The sequence below is a fragment of the Rhincodon typus genome, chromosome 1 (genome assembly GCF_021869965.1).
Source record: "Rhincodon typus isolate 14 chromosome 1, sRhiTyp1.1, whole genome shotgun sequence".
Classification (NCBI taxonomy): Eukaryota; Metazoa; Chordata; class Chondrichthyes; order Orectolobiformes; family Rhincodontidae; genus Rhincodon; species Rhincodon typus.
Genome location: NC_063332.1, coordinates 174279989 through 174296662, shown reverse-complemented (window position 1 = coordinate 174296662; position 16674 = coordinate 174279989). Strand labels below are relative to the sequence as shown.

At 43.1% G+C, this 16674-nt stretch overlaps 1 protein-coding gene across 1 annotated transcript in view; it reads right to left on the bottom strand.

Annotated features, from left to right (window-relative positions):
- LOC109912948 (probable E3 ubiquitin-protein ligase HERC4) overlaps positions 1-16674 on the bottom strand; it is a 75211-nt gene that overhangs the window by 56737 nt on the left and 1800 nt on the right. Inside the window, exons 2-4 of the mRNA XM_048612601.1 lie at positions 11140-11296; positions 7638-7714; positions 466-687 (exon numbers count right to left, since the gene is read on the bottom strand). Of these exons, the coding sequence (XP_048468558.1) occupies positions 466-687; positions 7638-7714; positions 11140-11296 (456 nt within the window). The remainder of the gene's footprint in view (positions 1-465; positions 688-7637; positions 7715-11139; positions 11297-16674) is intronic.

Sequence of the window (16674 nt, the reverse complement as noted above, 5' to 3'; positions counted from 1 at the left end):
AATGGGGGAGGCGTAGAGTGACAGAGGCTTAAAGGGGGAATTACAGGTTGAAAGGCTTCAGCAGCCAAAGGGACAGCTGTAAATGGTGGAACTATTAAAATTGGAGATGCTCTAGAGGGGAGAGTGAGAGGGGTGCAGAGATCTCAGAGAGTTGAGGGTCTGCTTGAGATTACGGAGATGGGGAGATACAATGCATTGCAGGGTTTGAAAACAAAGATCAGAATTTAAAATTTGATGTGTTGCTGGACAGGCAGCTAATATAAGTTGCTAAGCAAACAGGGTAAAGGTGAATGGGATGTAAGTATGAAGTCGGAGCAGACTTGATGGGCTGAAGGGTCTTTTCTGTTATATGACTCTGTATAAGCACTGGTTGAGATTTAGTGCAAGGTATAACAAAGATCCAGACTGGAGATAGAAACTGGAAAATGATGAGTGTGAAAAGGAAGAGAATTGCATTTTACTTACATTTTGTGTCATCGAGCCCCAGCTGTCCATGGTTATTTCTTCCCCAGCTGTACACTGCCCCAGAGAGGGAGAGCGCAAAGCTGTGAGCTCCACCTGCTGTAATCTGAGCCATAGGGATTGCCGTCAGTGATTCCACACGTTGGGGGCTGAGCACACAGTGACCACTCCTGCCAAGGCCCAACTGGCCCCCAGTGTTCTGTCCCCATGCAAAGACTTGACCATCTTTTAGCAAAATTAAAAGAGAAACAATTGTGCAGGTAACTCGTTAAATAAAGACTCACTTCTACAAGGAAGTATCCAGCTTTAAGAACATAAGAAATAGGAACAAGAGTCAGCCATTCATGCCCTCAAGCCTGTGCTGAGTTTCTATAAGATCATGGCTGATCTGCCCCAGGCCTCTCTTGTGTGTCATCTCCTCATTGCTCTTAACTCCCCAATGTTTCAAAAAGATGTTCACCTCCTCTTTATATACTTTTAATGATCTAGCCTCCACAACTCTCTGGAGTAGAAAATTCCAGACATTCACTACTCTCTAAGAGAAGAAATTCCTTCACATCTCAGTTTTAAAAGACTGTCCCTTATTATGTAATTATGTGCCGCAATCTGAGATTTCCCCCTTCTCAATATCTACCCTGACAAGACCCCTCCGAATGGTGTATGTTTCAATAAGGTCATCCCTCAGTCTTCTAAACTGTTATGAATAAAAGTCTAACCTGGTTAAATGTTCCTGATAAGTCAACCACTTCATCCAAGAACCTGCTTAGTGAATCTCTTTCGAACAGCCTCCAATGCCAATATATCCTTAATTAAAGACAAGGACCAAAGCAGTACACAGTACTCCAGGTACAGTGTCACCAACATCCTGTACAGTTGCATTTTTAAACTCCGAACCCCTAGCAATAAAAGGAAAACTTCAATTTACCTTCTTCTTAACTATTGCTGTACCTGCATGCTAACCTGTGTGTTGCATGCATAAGAGCACCCAGATTCCTCTGCAGAGTTTCCCTCCATTTAAATAATATTCTGCGTTTGATACTTCCTATCAAAACGCATGACCTGACACTTTTGTACATTAAACTCCATCTGCCATGACTTTGCCCTCTTACTCAACCTACCTAGATCCCCTTATAGATTCTTTATGTCCTCATCATAACATACCCTCCCTCCTTTATTTGTATTGTCAGCAAATTTGGATGTATTACACTCTACCCCTTCCTCAAAGTCATTACTATGGAGTGGTGACCACACTGAAACATAAAACATTCTTGAGGTTGTTGATTTGCTCGTTGAGCTGGCTTGTTCTCATTCAGACGTTTCATCACCATGCTAGGTAACATCATCGTGAAGCCTCCGATGAAGCAATACTGTTTTACTCCGTTTGGAATTTATACTGTCTGGACCGTTATGGTGAGTAATGTCATTTCCGGTTTTGTTCTGTATGGGTTTGTATATGGGGTCCAATTCTATATGTTTGTTAATTGCGTTAAAGGTTGAGAACCATGCCTCTAGGAATTCCCGTGTGTGTCTATGTTTGTCTTGGGCTACTATAATTGCGTTGTCCCAGTTAAACTGATGGCCTTCATTGTCTGAGTGTACTGATATTAAGGAGCAGCTTTAAAAAGGGTTTCTGAAGAAGGGTCTAGGCCCGAAACATCTGCCTTCCTGCTCCTCTGATGCTGCTTGGCCTGCTGTGTTTATCCAGCTCTACACCTTGTTATCTCAGATTCTCCAGCATACTACCTCTGATATTGAAGAGAGTTTGTTGTGCGTTTTGCTGCTACCTGATGTTCGTGTATTCTGATGGCTAGTTTCCTTCTGTCTGTCCGATGTTATGTTTGTGGCAGTCGTTGCATGATATTTTGTAAACCATGTTAGTTCTGCATGTTGTGGGAATGGAATCTTTAATCCTTGTGAGTGTTTGTCGTAGATTGGCTGTGGACTTGTGGGCCATCGTAATTTCTAGTGGTCTCAGGAGTCTCGTTGTTGGTTCTGATATGTTCTTGATGTACAGCAGTGTGGTCAGTGTGTTAGGGCGTACTGTGTCCTCTTGTTGTTGTCTATTTAGCAGGCACCTGCAGATGAAGTTGCGGGGATATCCGTTCATAGCGAAGATTTTGTATAGGTGCTGTTCCTCTTTCCTGCGTAGTTCTGGCATGTTGCAGTGAGTGGTGGCCTGTTTAAATAGTGTCCTAACACAGTTTTGTTAGTGGATGTTGGGGTGGTTGCTTTGGAAGTGGAAGATTTGGTCAGTGTGGGTTGCTTTCCTGTATCCTGAGGTTTGGAACTCCCCATTGGTCATACGCTCAACTCTGACGTACAGAAATGGAAACTGATTGTTGTTTTCTTCTTCCCTTGTGAATTTAATCCCTGCCAATACGCTGTTGATGACGTGGTGGGTCTCTTCTAGTCTGATGTGTTTAATGATGACAAATCTGTTGTCGACGTACCGGACCCACAGTTTGGATTGAATGCTGGGGAGGGTGGTATGTTCTAGTCTTTGTAATGACTGCCTCTGTGATGAGTCCTGAGATGGGTGACCCCATGGGTGTGCCATTGATCTGTTTGTATTTATTATTATTATTTGTATTATACAAACAGATCAATGGCACACCCATGGGGTCATTCGTCTCAGGACTCATCGCAGAGGCAGTCATGCAAAGACGAGAACACACCACCCTCCCCCTCATTCAAACTAAACTGTGGGTCCGGTATGTAGACAACACGTTTGTCATTATTAAACACAACAAACTAGAAGATTCCCACCACCTCATCAACAGCATATTCACAGGGATTCAATTCACAGGGATTAAATTCACGAGAGAAGAAGAAAACAACAATCAGTTTCCGTTTCTGGACGTCAGAGTTGAGCGTATGACCAATGGGGAGTTCCAAACCTCAGGATACAGGAAAGCAACCCACACTGACCAAATCCTCAACTTCCATAGCAACCGCCCCAACGTCTACAAACAAAACTGCATTAGGACACTATTTAAACAGGCCACCACTCACTGCAACACGTCAGAACTACGCAGGAAAGAGGAACAGCACCTATACAAAATCTTCGCCATGAATGGATAATCCGCAACTTCATCTGCAGGTGCCTGCTAAATAGACAACAACAGGAGGACACAGTACGCCCTAACACACTGGCCACACTGCTCTACATCAAGAACATATCGGAACTGATAACAAGACTCCTAAGACCACTAGGAATCATGTTGGCCCACAAGCCCACAGCCACACTATGACAAATATTCACAAGGATTAAAGACCCCATTCCCACAACATGCAGAACCAACGTCGTTTACGAAATACCATACAACGACTGCCACAATCATTACATCAGATAGACAGGAAGGAAACTAGCCATCAGAATACACGAACATCAGCTAGCAGCAAAACGACACGATGAACTCTCCTTAATATCTGTATATTCAGACAATGAAGGCCATCAGTTTAACTGGGACAAGGTAACCATAGTAGCCCAAGTCAAACATAGACATGCACAGGAATTCCTAGAGGCATGGTTCTCCACCCATAATGCAATTAACAGAGATTTGGAATTGGACCCCATATACAAACCCATACAGAACAAAACTGGAAATGACGTTACTCACCATAACGGACCGGACAGTATAAATTCCAAGCGGAGTAAAACAGTATCGCTTCATCGGAGGCTTCACGATGATGTTACCTCGCATGATGATGAAACATCTGAATGAAAACAAGCCAGCTCGGCGAGCAAGTCAACAACATCACCCATTAGTCGAGCTACAAATCTTTGCTAAAACCATAAAACATTCTTAGAGGACTTGACAGGGTAAATAAGGGCAGAATGTTTCCTCCAGTTGGTCAGTCTAGGACCAGAGGCATAATCTCAGAGTAAAGGGTCACCCATTTATTCATAGGACTCCAACAATGTGGAAGCAGGCCATTCAGCCCATTGTGTCCACACCAATCCTCTGAAGAGCATCCCACCCACACCCAACTGCCCTAACCCCATATTTCCCCATGGCTAATCCCTTTAGCCTGGATATTATAGACAATTTAAAGACGGCCAATCTACATTACCTGTATATCTTTGGACTGTGGGAGGAAACCCTCACAGACACAGGGAAAACATACAAACTCCACACAGACAGTCGCCCAAGGCTGGAATCGAACCAAGGTCCCCTGTACTGTGAGGTAGAAGTGCTTACCACTGAGCCACTGAGCTGAGGAAGAGCTTCTTCTCTCAGAGGGGAGTGAATCTGCGGAATTCTTTACCACAGAGAGCTGTCGAGGCTGGGTCATTAAGGCTGAGATAGATTTTTAATCAGTAAGAGAATCAAGGGTTTTGGAGGAAGGACAGGAAAGTGGAGTTGAGGATTATCAGATCAGCCATGATCTCATTGAATGGTGGAACAGACTCGATGGGCTGAATGGCCTACTCTGCTTCTACATCTTATGCTCATATATTCAATAATTTTTGGCTGTCTAATTCTTATAATATTTTCAATTTGGAGATAGGTGACATCAGCTGGGGTCAACGGGTAACTCTCTAGCCTCTAAACAGCAAGTCCCACACTTCTAATTTGTCAATGTGTTGGGCCAACTGCGCTGACACTGTCAATGGGGGACTGAGAGAATGCTACAAACAGCCTGCTCCAGGCTCTACATTGCAAATTATTCTATTTCAGCAGTCTTTCATTGGCTGTAAAACACTTTGTGATATCTTGAGATAGTGAAAGACGATATAGCAATCTAAGTCTGTTTATTTTTTTCTCTATTGACTCTGCTTCCACTGCCCTTTCAGGCATCACATTCCAGACCACGACAACTCACTGAGCTAAAACAAAATTCTCATCTCCCTTCTGGTTCTTTGGCCAATTACTTTAAATCTGTGTGCCTCTGTTTACTGAGCCGCTTGTCACTTGAAACAGTATTTCCTTACTTACTCCATCAAAACATGTTTCTTTATACCCGCCCTTAGCCTTCTGCATTCCAAGGAGACCCCCAATCCCAGCTTCACCAGTCTCTGTGTATAACCCTCCCCCATGTTAGCACTGGGTATTATTAAGGGTAACATTGTGAAATTTTTCAAATAGCACAGACCATCACCAGTCAGCTATGGTGCGGCTGTGGCATCATTCCTCAATTTTGTTCCTTCCAGCTCCCTGATCGTCCATGATAAAAATAATCCTACACTATGTTGTGAGTAGAGTGGCATGATGCAATGTCTACATTTCATTTCTATTCATTCATGAGATGTGGGTGTCCCTAGCTGGACCAGGATGTTATTATCTGTCTCTAATTGAAGAGAGAAAGTGATGGTGAGCTGCAGTCTAGGTGGTCTAGATACACCTACAGTGCTGTTTGGAGTTGTAGCTTAGCAAGCATTAGTTCATCCACTTCTGCAGTGTGAAAGTCGTGTGTGGGATCCTTACACAGCAAGAGAGATAAATAAAATTGAAGTGATCCATGATTCTGCACGAGAAAGTGTAAACACAACAATGTCACGCCATCGATCAAAGATTCAGCATGAGAATCATTCAGAGGAAAAGAGACACAATGTTCCATAAAATTATTATCTTTATTTGTCAGTCCCTAATTGCCCTAAGTGGTCTGTAGGCTCATTTCATAGGGTAGTTAAGAGGCAACCACTTAAGTGTGGGTCTGGAGTCACATATAGGCCACAGCAGATAAGGATGGCAGATTTCCCTCCCTAAAGGATAGAATTGAAACAGGTGGGTTTTTCTAATATTGAATCGTAAGAGCAAAAGAGGTCAGAGCAGAAATAGGCCATTCAGCCCATTGAGTCTGCCCCCCCCAGTCAATGAGATTACGGCTGATCTGATAATCCTCAGCTTCATTTTCCTGCATTTTCCTTGGTTCCCTTACTGATTAAAAATCTATCTGTCTCAGCCTTGAATATGCCCAACAATACAATCTCTACAGCCCTAAACAGTAAAGAATTCCAAAGATTCACTACTCTCTGAGGGAAGAAATTCCTCCTCATCTCTGCCTTAAATATCTGATGCCTTATTCTAAGATTCTGCCCTACCTTCTCTGAACTGCCTCCAGTACCAGTCCTTAGATAAGGAGACCAAAAATGTTTGCAGCATTCCAGCTGTGGTATGACTGGTACCTTGCTTAGTTTTAGCAAGACTTCCCCATTTCTATTCTCTATTCCCTTTCAAATAAGGCCAACAATCTATTTGCCTTCCCCATTGCCCACTGAACTTGTATTCTAGCATTTTGTGATTTATGCACAAGGACTTCAAAATCTCCCCTCCCCCTACCGCATCCTAAAACCAGTCCAGCTCGTCCCTGCCTCCCTAACCTGTTCTTCCTCCCACCTATCCCCTCCTCCCACCTCAAGCCGCACCTCCATCTCCTACCGACCAACCTCATCCTGCCCCCTTGACCTGTCCGTCCTCCCTGGACTGACCTATCCCCTTCCTAACTCCCTACCTACACTCATCTTTACTGGCTCCATCCCCGCCTCTTCGACCTGTTTGTTTCCTCTCTACCTATCCTCTCCTCTATCCCTCTTCTATCCGCCTCCCACTCTCTCCCTATTTATTTCAGAACCCCCTTCCCCTCCCCCTTTTCTGATGAAGGGTCTAGGCCCGAAACGTCAGCCTCTCTGCTCCTATGATGCTGCTTGGCCTGCTGTGTTCATCCAGCCCTGCACCTTGTTGTCTCGGATTCTCCAGCATCTGCAGTTCCTACTATCTCCCACTCCCAAATCCCTCTGTGTTGTCGTGAATTGCAAATGGTTAGTATACAGGCACAGCAAGTAGGAAAGCTAATAGAATGTTATCATTTATGGCAAGGGTAATTGGATACAAACGTAGGGAGTAAACACTGAAAATGCTGGAGAAATTCAGCAAGTCTGGCAGCATCTGCAGAGAGAGAAATAGAGTTAACAGTTTGAGTCCGATATGATATCTCCAAGAGACAATTTCAGGATGTTAACCCAGTGACAATGAAGGAATGGCAATATATTTCCAAGTCAGGATGGTGAGTGGCTTGGAGGGAATTTGAAGGGGGTGGTGTTCCCATGTACCTGCTGCCCTTGTCCTTCTAGATGGATGTGGTCGTGGGTATAGAAGGTGCTGTCACATTGGTAAGTGAATTTTGTCAATGGTACACACTGTTGCCATATATTTTCTTTCAGATGTTCTTACCTTTGCACAGAACCAATGAGTGATTGTTTCCACAGGCAACCTGAATAACACACTTTCCTGCTAAGCTTCTCAGTAGCCTACATAAATAAATAAAACGGCTCATTAATGACCAAGCCAAGGGCTTCATTTCAAAGCTACATTCTACATGAATAGTATCAGCATTGAAGCTTGTATTCTAACTCATTCATTTGGCAAACCCAGTCCCATGTTCACTGGACCCTAATTAAGCAATGCCTTGATTTTAAAATTCTTATCCCTTGTGTTCAAACCTCCATGACTTCACCCCATCCCTGCATACCTGCCTGCCTGCAGTCCTACAATTCACCAAGATTCATTTTTCTTCCCTCAATTTCACCCCTGATGTCAGTCGTCACTCCGTTTGTAGCTGTACCTTCAACTGCCTGCAATCTAACTCCTGGATTTCCATCTCTTTCTCTCCATTTCTCTCTCCTCATATAGGGTACTATTTTGAATTTACCTTTCTGACCAAACACTGTCCTAATGTAGCTGTAAATAAATTCTATTTAATAATATAAGAATCATAGTAAAGATATTAAGGGACATGGGCCAAAGGCATGTCTATGGATCTCATTGAGTGGCGGAACAGGCTTGAAGGGCTGTATGATACTCCTATTCCTGTGTTCCTCTGATCCTGTAATCTCCTCGGTAGGAAGAATATGGTGAGATAAGATAAAATAAGGGCGCAATTTTAAAGAATTGAAAAAGACACCTGAGTGCATTTGTATATAACTATGAAAGGTGAGGAGAGACAAATAGAGTTAATGTTTTGATTCTGATATGACATTTCCAAGAGGAATCCAAGAATTTTGACCCAGCAACAGTGAAGGAATGGCAATATATTTCCAAGTCAGGATGGTGAGTGGCTTAGAGGGGATCTTGAAGGCGGTGGTGTTCCCACGTATTTTCAGAAGCAAAAACAAGAAGGCAGATTACTATCAGAATGGCTGTAAATGGGGAGAGGGGAGTGTGCAGCGGGACCTGGGTGTCCTTGTGCACCAGTTGCTGAAGGTAAGTATGCAGATGCAGCAGGTGGTAAAGAAGGTAAATGGTATGTTGGCCTTCATTGTGAGAGGTTTTGAGTACAGGAGCAGGGATGTGTTGTTGCATTTATACAGGGCCTTGGTGAGGCCACACCTAGAATATTGTGAGGAAGGATGCTCTTGCTCTCTAAGGAGTGCAGTAAAGGTTTACCAGGCTGATTCCGAGGATGGCGGGCCTGATGTATAAGGAGAGATTGACTCGGTTGGGATTGTTTTCACTGGAGTTCAGATGAATGAGGGTGGATTTCATAGAGACGTATAAAATTCTAACAGGGCTGGACAGGGTGGATGCAGGGAGGATGTTCCCGATGGTGGGTGCGTCCAGGACAAGGGGTCACAGACTGAGGATTCAGGGTAGACCATTTAGGACGGAGATGAGGAGACATTTCTTCACCCAAAGAGTAGTGATCGTGTGGAATTCATTACCACAGGAAGTAGTTGATACCAAAACATTGAATGTATTCAAGAGGTGGCTAGAAATAGCACTTGGGGCGAATAGGATCAAAGGTTATGGGGAGGAAGCAGGATTAGGCTATTGAGTTGGATGATCAGCCATGGTCGTGAAGAATGGTGGAGCAGGCTCGATGGGCCGAATGTCCTCCTCCTGCTCCTATCTTCTATATTTCTATGTGAAAGGCAGGTGGAAAGAGCAGCTATGTATACATTATTCTATACTTAATTGACAGGGATGTAGAATACAGGGGCAGGGATGTGTTTTTTTTTTAATAATTCATTCACAGGACAAGGGCGTTGCTAGCTAGGCCAGTATTTATTGCCCATTCCTAATTGCCCCATTGCTGTGTGTCTGGAGTCCCAACAATAGATTTATGGTCATCACTTTAATTTCAGATTTTTATTGAATTCAAATTCCACAATCAGCCATGGTGGGATTCAAGCCTGGGTCCCCAGGACATTACCTGGGTCTCTGGATTGACAATCCAGCAATAATACCAGCAGGCCACTGTCTACCACTAGGCCACTGCCTACCACTAGGCCACTGCCTCCCCTTGTTGAAGATATACAAGAATATATAGATTATATGTGCTAAACTTATACAAGACACTATATGATATATATGCTGAATTTATACAAGATACTAGTTAGAGCATAATAACAATGTGGTGATGCTGTGTGAACCCCTTTGGAATGTTTCACTACATTTTGCAAGGAAAACCCATGTGTACAACAGACGCTGAATTATCTTCCTCTGTGTAATTGGCTGTATCAATCTGTGATTATAATGAAAATCTGTCTGACATATTTCTGTAGGTGTTCCTAATTGGTGCTGTTGCATTGTCTTTTTAAGATTATAGAAGGTATGTTAGGAACTGGAGGAGGGCATTCTGAGCCTATCCTCCTGTCATTCAATGAGATCAGGTAGCTCTGAAAGTGAACTCTACTACTGTGGGTCTGGAGTCACATGTGAGCCAGCCCAGGTAAGGACTGCAGCTTCCTTCCATAAAGGGAATTTATGAATGATCAACAACAATTTCTTGGTCATCATTAGACTCTTACTTCCAGATTTTTAAAAATTGAAATGAATTCCATCATCTGCCGGGGTGGGATTTCAACCAAGGTTCCTAGGACATCACGTTGGTCTCTGGATTATTACTACTAGGCCATCACCTTCCCCTTTCGTTAACCTTTAGGTGTACGGCCTTGGTACAGGCAAAAAAATGACAATGGAGTGGTAATATCACTGGGCAAGGTGCTCAGAGACACAGGCTCATGTTTTGGGGACTTGGGTTCACATGACATCTGATGGAATTTAACCACAATTAATAAAACTAGCCTTAGTAATTGTGACCATGAAACTATCATTGACTGTTGTAAAATCTGATTCAGGAATTCCCTTTAGGGAAGGAAATCTGCCATCCCTATCCAGTCTGGTCTACATGTGACTCCAGATCCACAGCAATATGGTTGACACTTAGTTGCCCTCCAGTGAGACACTCAGGGCTATTAGGAACCAACAACAAACACTGACATTGCCAAAGACATTGAGATCCCATCAAAGAAAACTCTGCCAACAGCTTTTTAATGATGTTTGAACTAAACCTCAATCTTTAGCTTTTCACCTTTTCAGAGATTCACAGGTCTATCCATTTGAGGTTCAATGTGGATGGATTAATCTCATTTTCCTACATTGAAATCTTTGACTCAAGATGAAATCCTATTTAATTTCCTTTTGCCAAAACAAAAAGGGAGCATTTTGTACTCTTGCTAAAACTACCAGGCACAGGAAGGGAAGCAGAGACCTTTAAATGGAATAAAACTCAGAGCAAGGGAAGGCTACTCAGCTCATTATACCCAGAATTTTCTGTGATGATCCTCCCCTGACCTGCCCTCCTGAAACACAGCCTGATTCAGGGCGGGGAAAAAAGACCGAGTATTGTTCAGACACAAGACTCATTGTCTCCTACACATAACATGATTCTTACTGTGGCTCTGTGATTTTGAAAGGTTTCATGAAACTTCTGTGCTTCTTGTTTTGTAGTTTGCTGAAAAACACATCCCCTCCTTCAGAAACATAGAGAATGTGTGCTGTTCCACTGTCCATGCAGTGAATCTTCAGCTCTTCCAACCCATTAATCAGCTCTGCGCAGAAAAGAAGGGAAAAAGAAATAAGGACAACAGGGAATGGAACACTGAACAGGCCTGAGATTCATTTGATTTGGACGGGGATGTAAGAAAAGACTTAAATATCTCCTCAAACTGTAGTTAACACTGACCTTTAGCTTTCCCTGATAAAGGATCTCTGTTAAAAGAATGAAAGTTTAGTCATTATGTCATTTTTTAATTAGTTCACTGAAGAATGGTCAGGTTAAATCATGAACACGATAAAAAGACATTCCAGTAATTAAATTACAGCAGGGTTGACCAGAGAGCACATCTGTGAAAAACGACATCCCTTTCAGAAGGAGAAGGTCACTGCAGGGAAAGAAGGTGTTAAAACTGACGTTGGTGCAAAGCCACAATCTCACGGCTCAACTCCCGTTGTTCGGGGGCCTTGAGAAATCAACAGTCTGAGAAAGAGCAATACAGCTGTGTCTTCACCTCACAGAGGCACACGTCAAAATGTCAAGTTCGCAGAACCATCTATCTCGTAGAGTCACTGGTCCATGCATCGAACCAGCAATTGTTGAGTGATGTCCCACTACTTCACTGATCTACTCAGCCTGGTTGGTCTCTGGTTGAGCCAACCCAAAACTACACAGCCCACCTTCTCTTGACTCCTATGTACACCTGTATATCACCAATATGTCCAATATCTCACCCCTGAGTTCACTCATCCACAGCGGTTCTCATTTGGACAACTCAGTTCTAAATTTGTCATCCTTGTTTTCAGATCCCTGCATAGCTTCATCCTCTCTCTCTCTCTCTTTGTAACCTCCACCAGCCCAGTGACTCTCCAATCTGCTCCTCCATTTGTGGATTCCTGTGCATCCTTAATTTTTATCCCTCCACCATTGATGGCTGTGGCTTCAGCTACTGAGGTTCAAAACTCTGAAATTCCCTCTCAAAACATCACTACGAGGCTGTGTCTTTCCCTTAAGAAACAAGTTAAAACCTTCTTGATCAAGTTTGGTCTAATATCTCCTTTAGTATCAATACTTCCTCTGCTGTGAAGTATCTACAGATGTTATACTATTAAAGGTGCTATATGAATGCAAGTGAATGTTGTTACAGAGTGAGCTCCTTTCATTTGTATCTAATTCCTACACCCATCATCCACTGCACCTTGACCACAGATAAATACAGAAAAATACTTTTGAAACTGGATTAAAGTGTTTATAATGTGTTCTCAAAGGCCTGAAAAAGAACCGTTTGTAGAGCAGTGGAGTGGGATTAATTGGATAGGTATTTCAAAGAGGTAGCATTGGTAGAGGATGGTCTGTATGGTCTCCTGTATATTTTACTATTCTATGATTTTAAAATGCATTCAACTACCTTGAAATATACATAACGCTATAAATCAAACCTGACACACCAACCCTTATCAATTGTCCCACAGCACTCTCTGCCCATGCCATATGAAATCATTGAATATTTTTAAAGACTGAGTGGTGAAAGAGAGTCCAAGGGCATGGAGAAGGTGAACACAAAAGTTGAGGCCATAACCAGATCATCCATATCCTGGAGTGTTCAGTAACTTCTCCCTGTGTGTTCTTCCTCTTAGCCTTACTGGCTTCAGTCTCGGGCTCCTCCTCAGTCATTTTACTTGCCGACCTACAGCTCTGGTTTCCCACTCCCCTGCCACACTAATTTAAACCCTCCTGAGTGGCACTAGCAACCCTCCCTGCCAGGATATTAGTGCCTCTCCAGTTTAGGTGCAACCTGTCCTTCTTATACAGGTCCCATCTGCCCTGGAAGGCATCCCAGTGATCCACATATCTGAAGCCCTCCCTCCTACACTAACTCGTTAGCCACATACCTAACTGTAACATCTTCCTATTCCTAGCCTCACTGGCACATTGTACAGGGAGTAATCCCCAGATCACAATCCTAGAGGTCCTGCTTTTCAACTTCCTATCTAACTCCCTGAATTCCCTTTGCAGGACCTCATCTTTCTTCCTGCCTATATCATTCTACCACAACAATGTGTACCACAACTTCTGGCTGCTCACCCTCCCTTTTGAGAATGTCCTGTGCCCGCTCAGAGATATCATTGACCCTGACTGCAGGAAGGCAACACACCATCCCAGAGTCTGTTTGCAGCCAGAGAACTGTTTATCTGTGCCCCTGACTATAGAGGCCCCCATTATTACTGCTCTACTGCACTCTGTCTCTCCCTCTTGTACAACAGAGCTAGCTGTGATTCCATCGCTCTGGCTGCTGTCACCATCCCCCGACAGACAATCCCTCCTCAGACCGGTGTCCTTGTTAAAGAGGGGATAGCCACAGGGGACCCTGCACTGACTGCCTGCCCCTTCTAGTGGTCACCCATTCGTCTGCCTGAACCTTTGGTGTGACAACGTCTCCGAACCTTCCATCCAGACCGTCAGTTTTGAACTTGTGATGTGCAGCTGTTACCCAGTCCTGATGAAGGGTTTCAGCCCGAACCATTGACTTTCCTGTTCCCCGGATGCTGTCTGACCTGCTGTGCTTTTCCAGCTCCAAATTATTGACTCCCACCCCATATCAGAGATCAAGATCCCATTCCAATTTATGATTTTATTTCCAAGAATCTATTTAATTCTCATTCTACTGAATATATTTCCATCACCTTTTCAGAATCATTGCATTATCTCCCTCTTGCTGTTTTACCGTAAATCCATCTCCTCTGGCTACCCATTCTCCTGTCAGTGGAAATAATTTCTCCTTATTCACTCTATCAAAACACTTCATGATTTTGAATCCTCTCTGTTAACCTTCTTTGCTCCAAGGAAAGCAATCCCAGTATTTCTAGCGTCTATACCCCTCTCCCTGGTACCATTCTATATGGCACTTGCTTTGTAGAATCATAGAATGTTATAGCACAGAATGAGGCCATTCAACCCATCGATTCTGTACCAGTTCCGGAAATAGATACCCAGCTAGCCTCACTCTGCAGCCCTATCTCCGTAACCCTCTAACTTTATCACTTTCAAATATATCTCCAGCTCTCTTTTGAAACCTCCTATGGAATCCGCCTCCACCACTCTTCCAGGCAGCACATTCCAAATCCTAATGACTCTCTGAGTAAAGAAGCTTCTACTCATTTCACTCCTCGCTCTCTTGCTGACATTCTTGAAAATGTGACCCCAATTACTGACACACCAACTACTGGAAGCAAAATATCCTTCTTTATCCTGTCAAAATTGTTCATAATTTTGAACACCCCAATAATGTCACCACTTAATCTTCTCTACTCCAAGGAGAATAAGCCCAATTTCTCTAACCTCTCCTAGTATCTAAAATCCCTCTTTCCTGGTATCAGTTTAGTAAATCATTTGCACTCTCTCCAGAGCTTTAACATCTTTCCCTAAATAAGGTGCCCTGAACTGAACACAATACTCCAAATGTAGTCTGACCAATGATTGTAGAGGTGTAGCATCACTCCTTCACTTTATTCTTTTTTTATTATTCATTCATGGGATGAGGGGCATCGCTGGCTAGGCCAGCATTTATTGCCCATCCCTAATTGCCCAGAGGGTAGTTGAGAGTCAACCACATTGCTGTGGGTCTGGAGTCACATGTAGGCCAGACCAGGTAAGGATGGCAGTTTCCTTCCCTAAAGGTCATCAGTGAACCAGATGGGATTTTTTGACAATTGAGAATGGATTCAAGGTCATCATTAGATTCTTAAATCCAGATATTTATTCAGTTCAAATGCTACCATCTGCCATGGCAGGATTTGAACCCAGGTCCCCAGAACATTACCTGGGTCTCTGGATTAACAGTCTAGCGATAATACCACTGGACCATTGCCTCCCCTGCATGTAAATATAGGCATAAATAGGCCTATATTTACAAACCCAAGGATCCTATCAGTCTTCGTCACAATGCTGATCAATTTCAAAATGCTATTTTGGGAGCCAAAGTTAAAATAATGAAACAATGACAGGTATATTCAAAGAAAATCATTTAATATGTGAATATAAAAATGATTTTTTTAAAGCTTTAATTTATTTGTACGATATGGGTGTCATTGGCTAGCCCACAAGTATCGCCTGACCTTAATTGCCCAGAGGGTAGGTTAGAGTCAATCACGTTGCTGTGGGTCTGGAGTCACATGTACAACCAGACCAGGTAAGGATGGCAGACTTTCTTTCCTAAAGGACATTAGTGAACCAGATGGGCTTTTTTTTTGACAATTGACAATGGTTTCAACAGTTCCTGAGTTCCGAATAAGGTCTAATTTTGCATGCGTTCCTAAGTCGATTTGTTCACAAGTTGAAACACAATGCAGGACAATATAAAACAGCTGTTCATAAGTATGAGGAAATGTATGCATGTCAGATCTTTAAAATTAATATTAATACACCTCTGTATGGGATATCATTCTCATTAGGGGAGGTTATGGCCTAATGGTGTCGCTGGGCTGATAATCCAGAGACCCAGGTAATATTCTGGAGACCTGGGTTCAAATCCCACCATGACAGATGGTGGAATTTGAATTCAATATAAAATAAAAATTGGGGATCAAGAGTCCAGTGATGAAAATGAAATCATTAATGATTGTCAGGAAAAGCTCACGTGGTTCACTAATGTCCTTTAGGGAAGGAAACTGCCATCTTCACCACTTCTGGTCTACATGTGATTCCAGGCCCATAGCTACGTGGTTGACTCAACTGGTGTTGGTGCAATTAGGGATGGATAATAAATACTGGGTAACACCCTCATCCTGTGAATGAATAAAAAATATTTGTAAATCTGCAAGCCCTGTATGTGGTCGCCATTAGGCTAGCTTTTAATTCCAGATTTTTATTGAATTCAAATTTCACCACAATCCCTGGGGTGGGGGAAGGGTCTTGAACTCAAGCTCACTTTCCTGTCACCAAATATTAACCAAGGGTTCTGGACTCCTAGTCCAGTGACTTTACCACTACACCTCCCCTAATTTAAAACACAGAAGTCAACATTTCACTGAGATAGCAAGAACTGCTGATGCTGGAGTCAGAGATAACACAGCATGGAGCTGGAGGAACACAGCAGGCCAGGCAGCATCAAAGGAGCAAGAAAGCTGGCGTTTCCTGATTGCACAGAATTTGCACAAGTGATAAACCCAAAAATAAAATTATCGGCACATCTTGAAGTGTTATCACTTTGTAATTCAGATTGATATAGTCAGCTGCCTTTTTCAAGCAGTGACGTTTCCACTTAGCAGCAGACTTCCCTTCACAGAATTGAAAGTGAAAGTGAATCTGAAGACAGGGAGGAAATCGAAACTCAAAACTCAAAATCGAATCAGAGATAGTAGGAACTGCAGATGCTGGAGAATCTGAGATAACAAGGTGTAGAGCTGGATGAACACAGCAGGACAAGCAGCATCA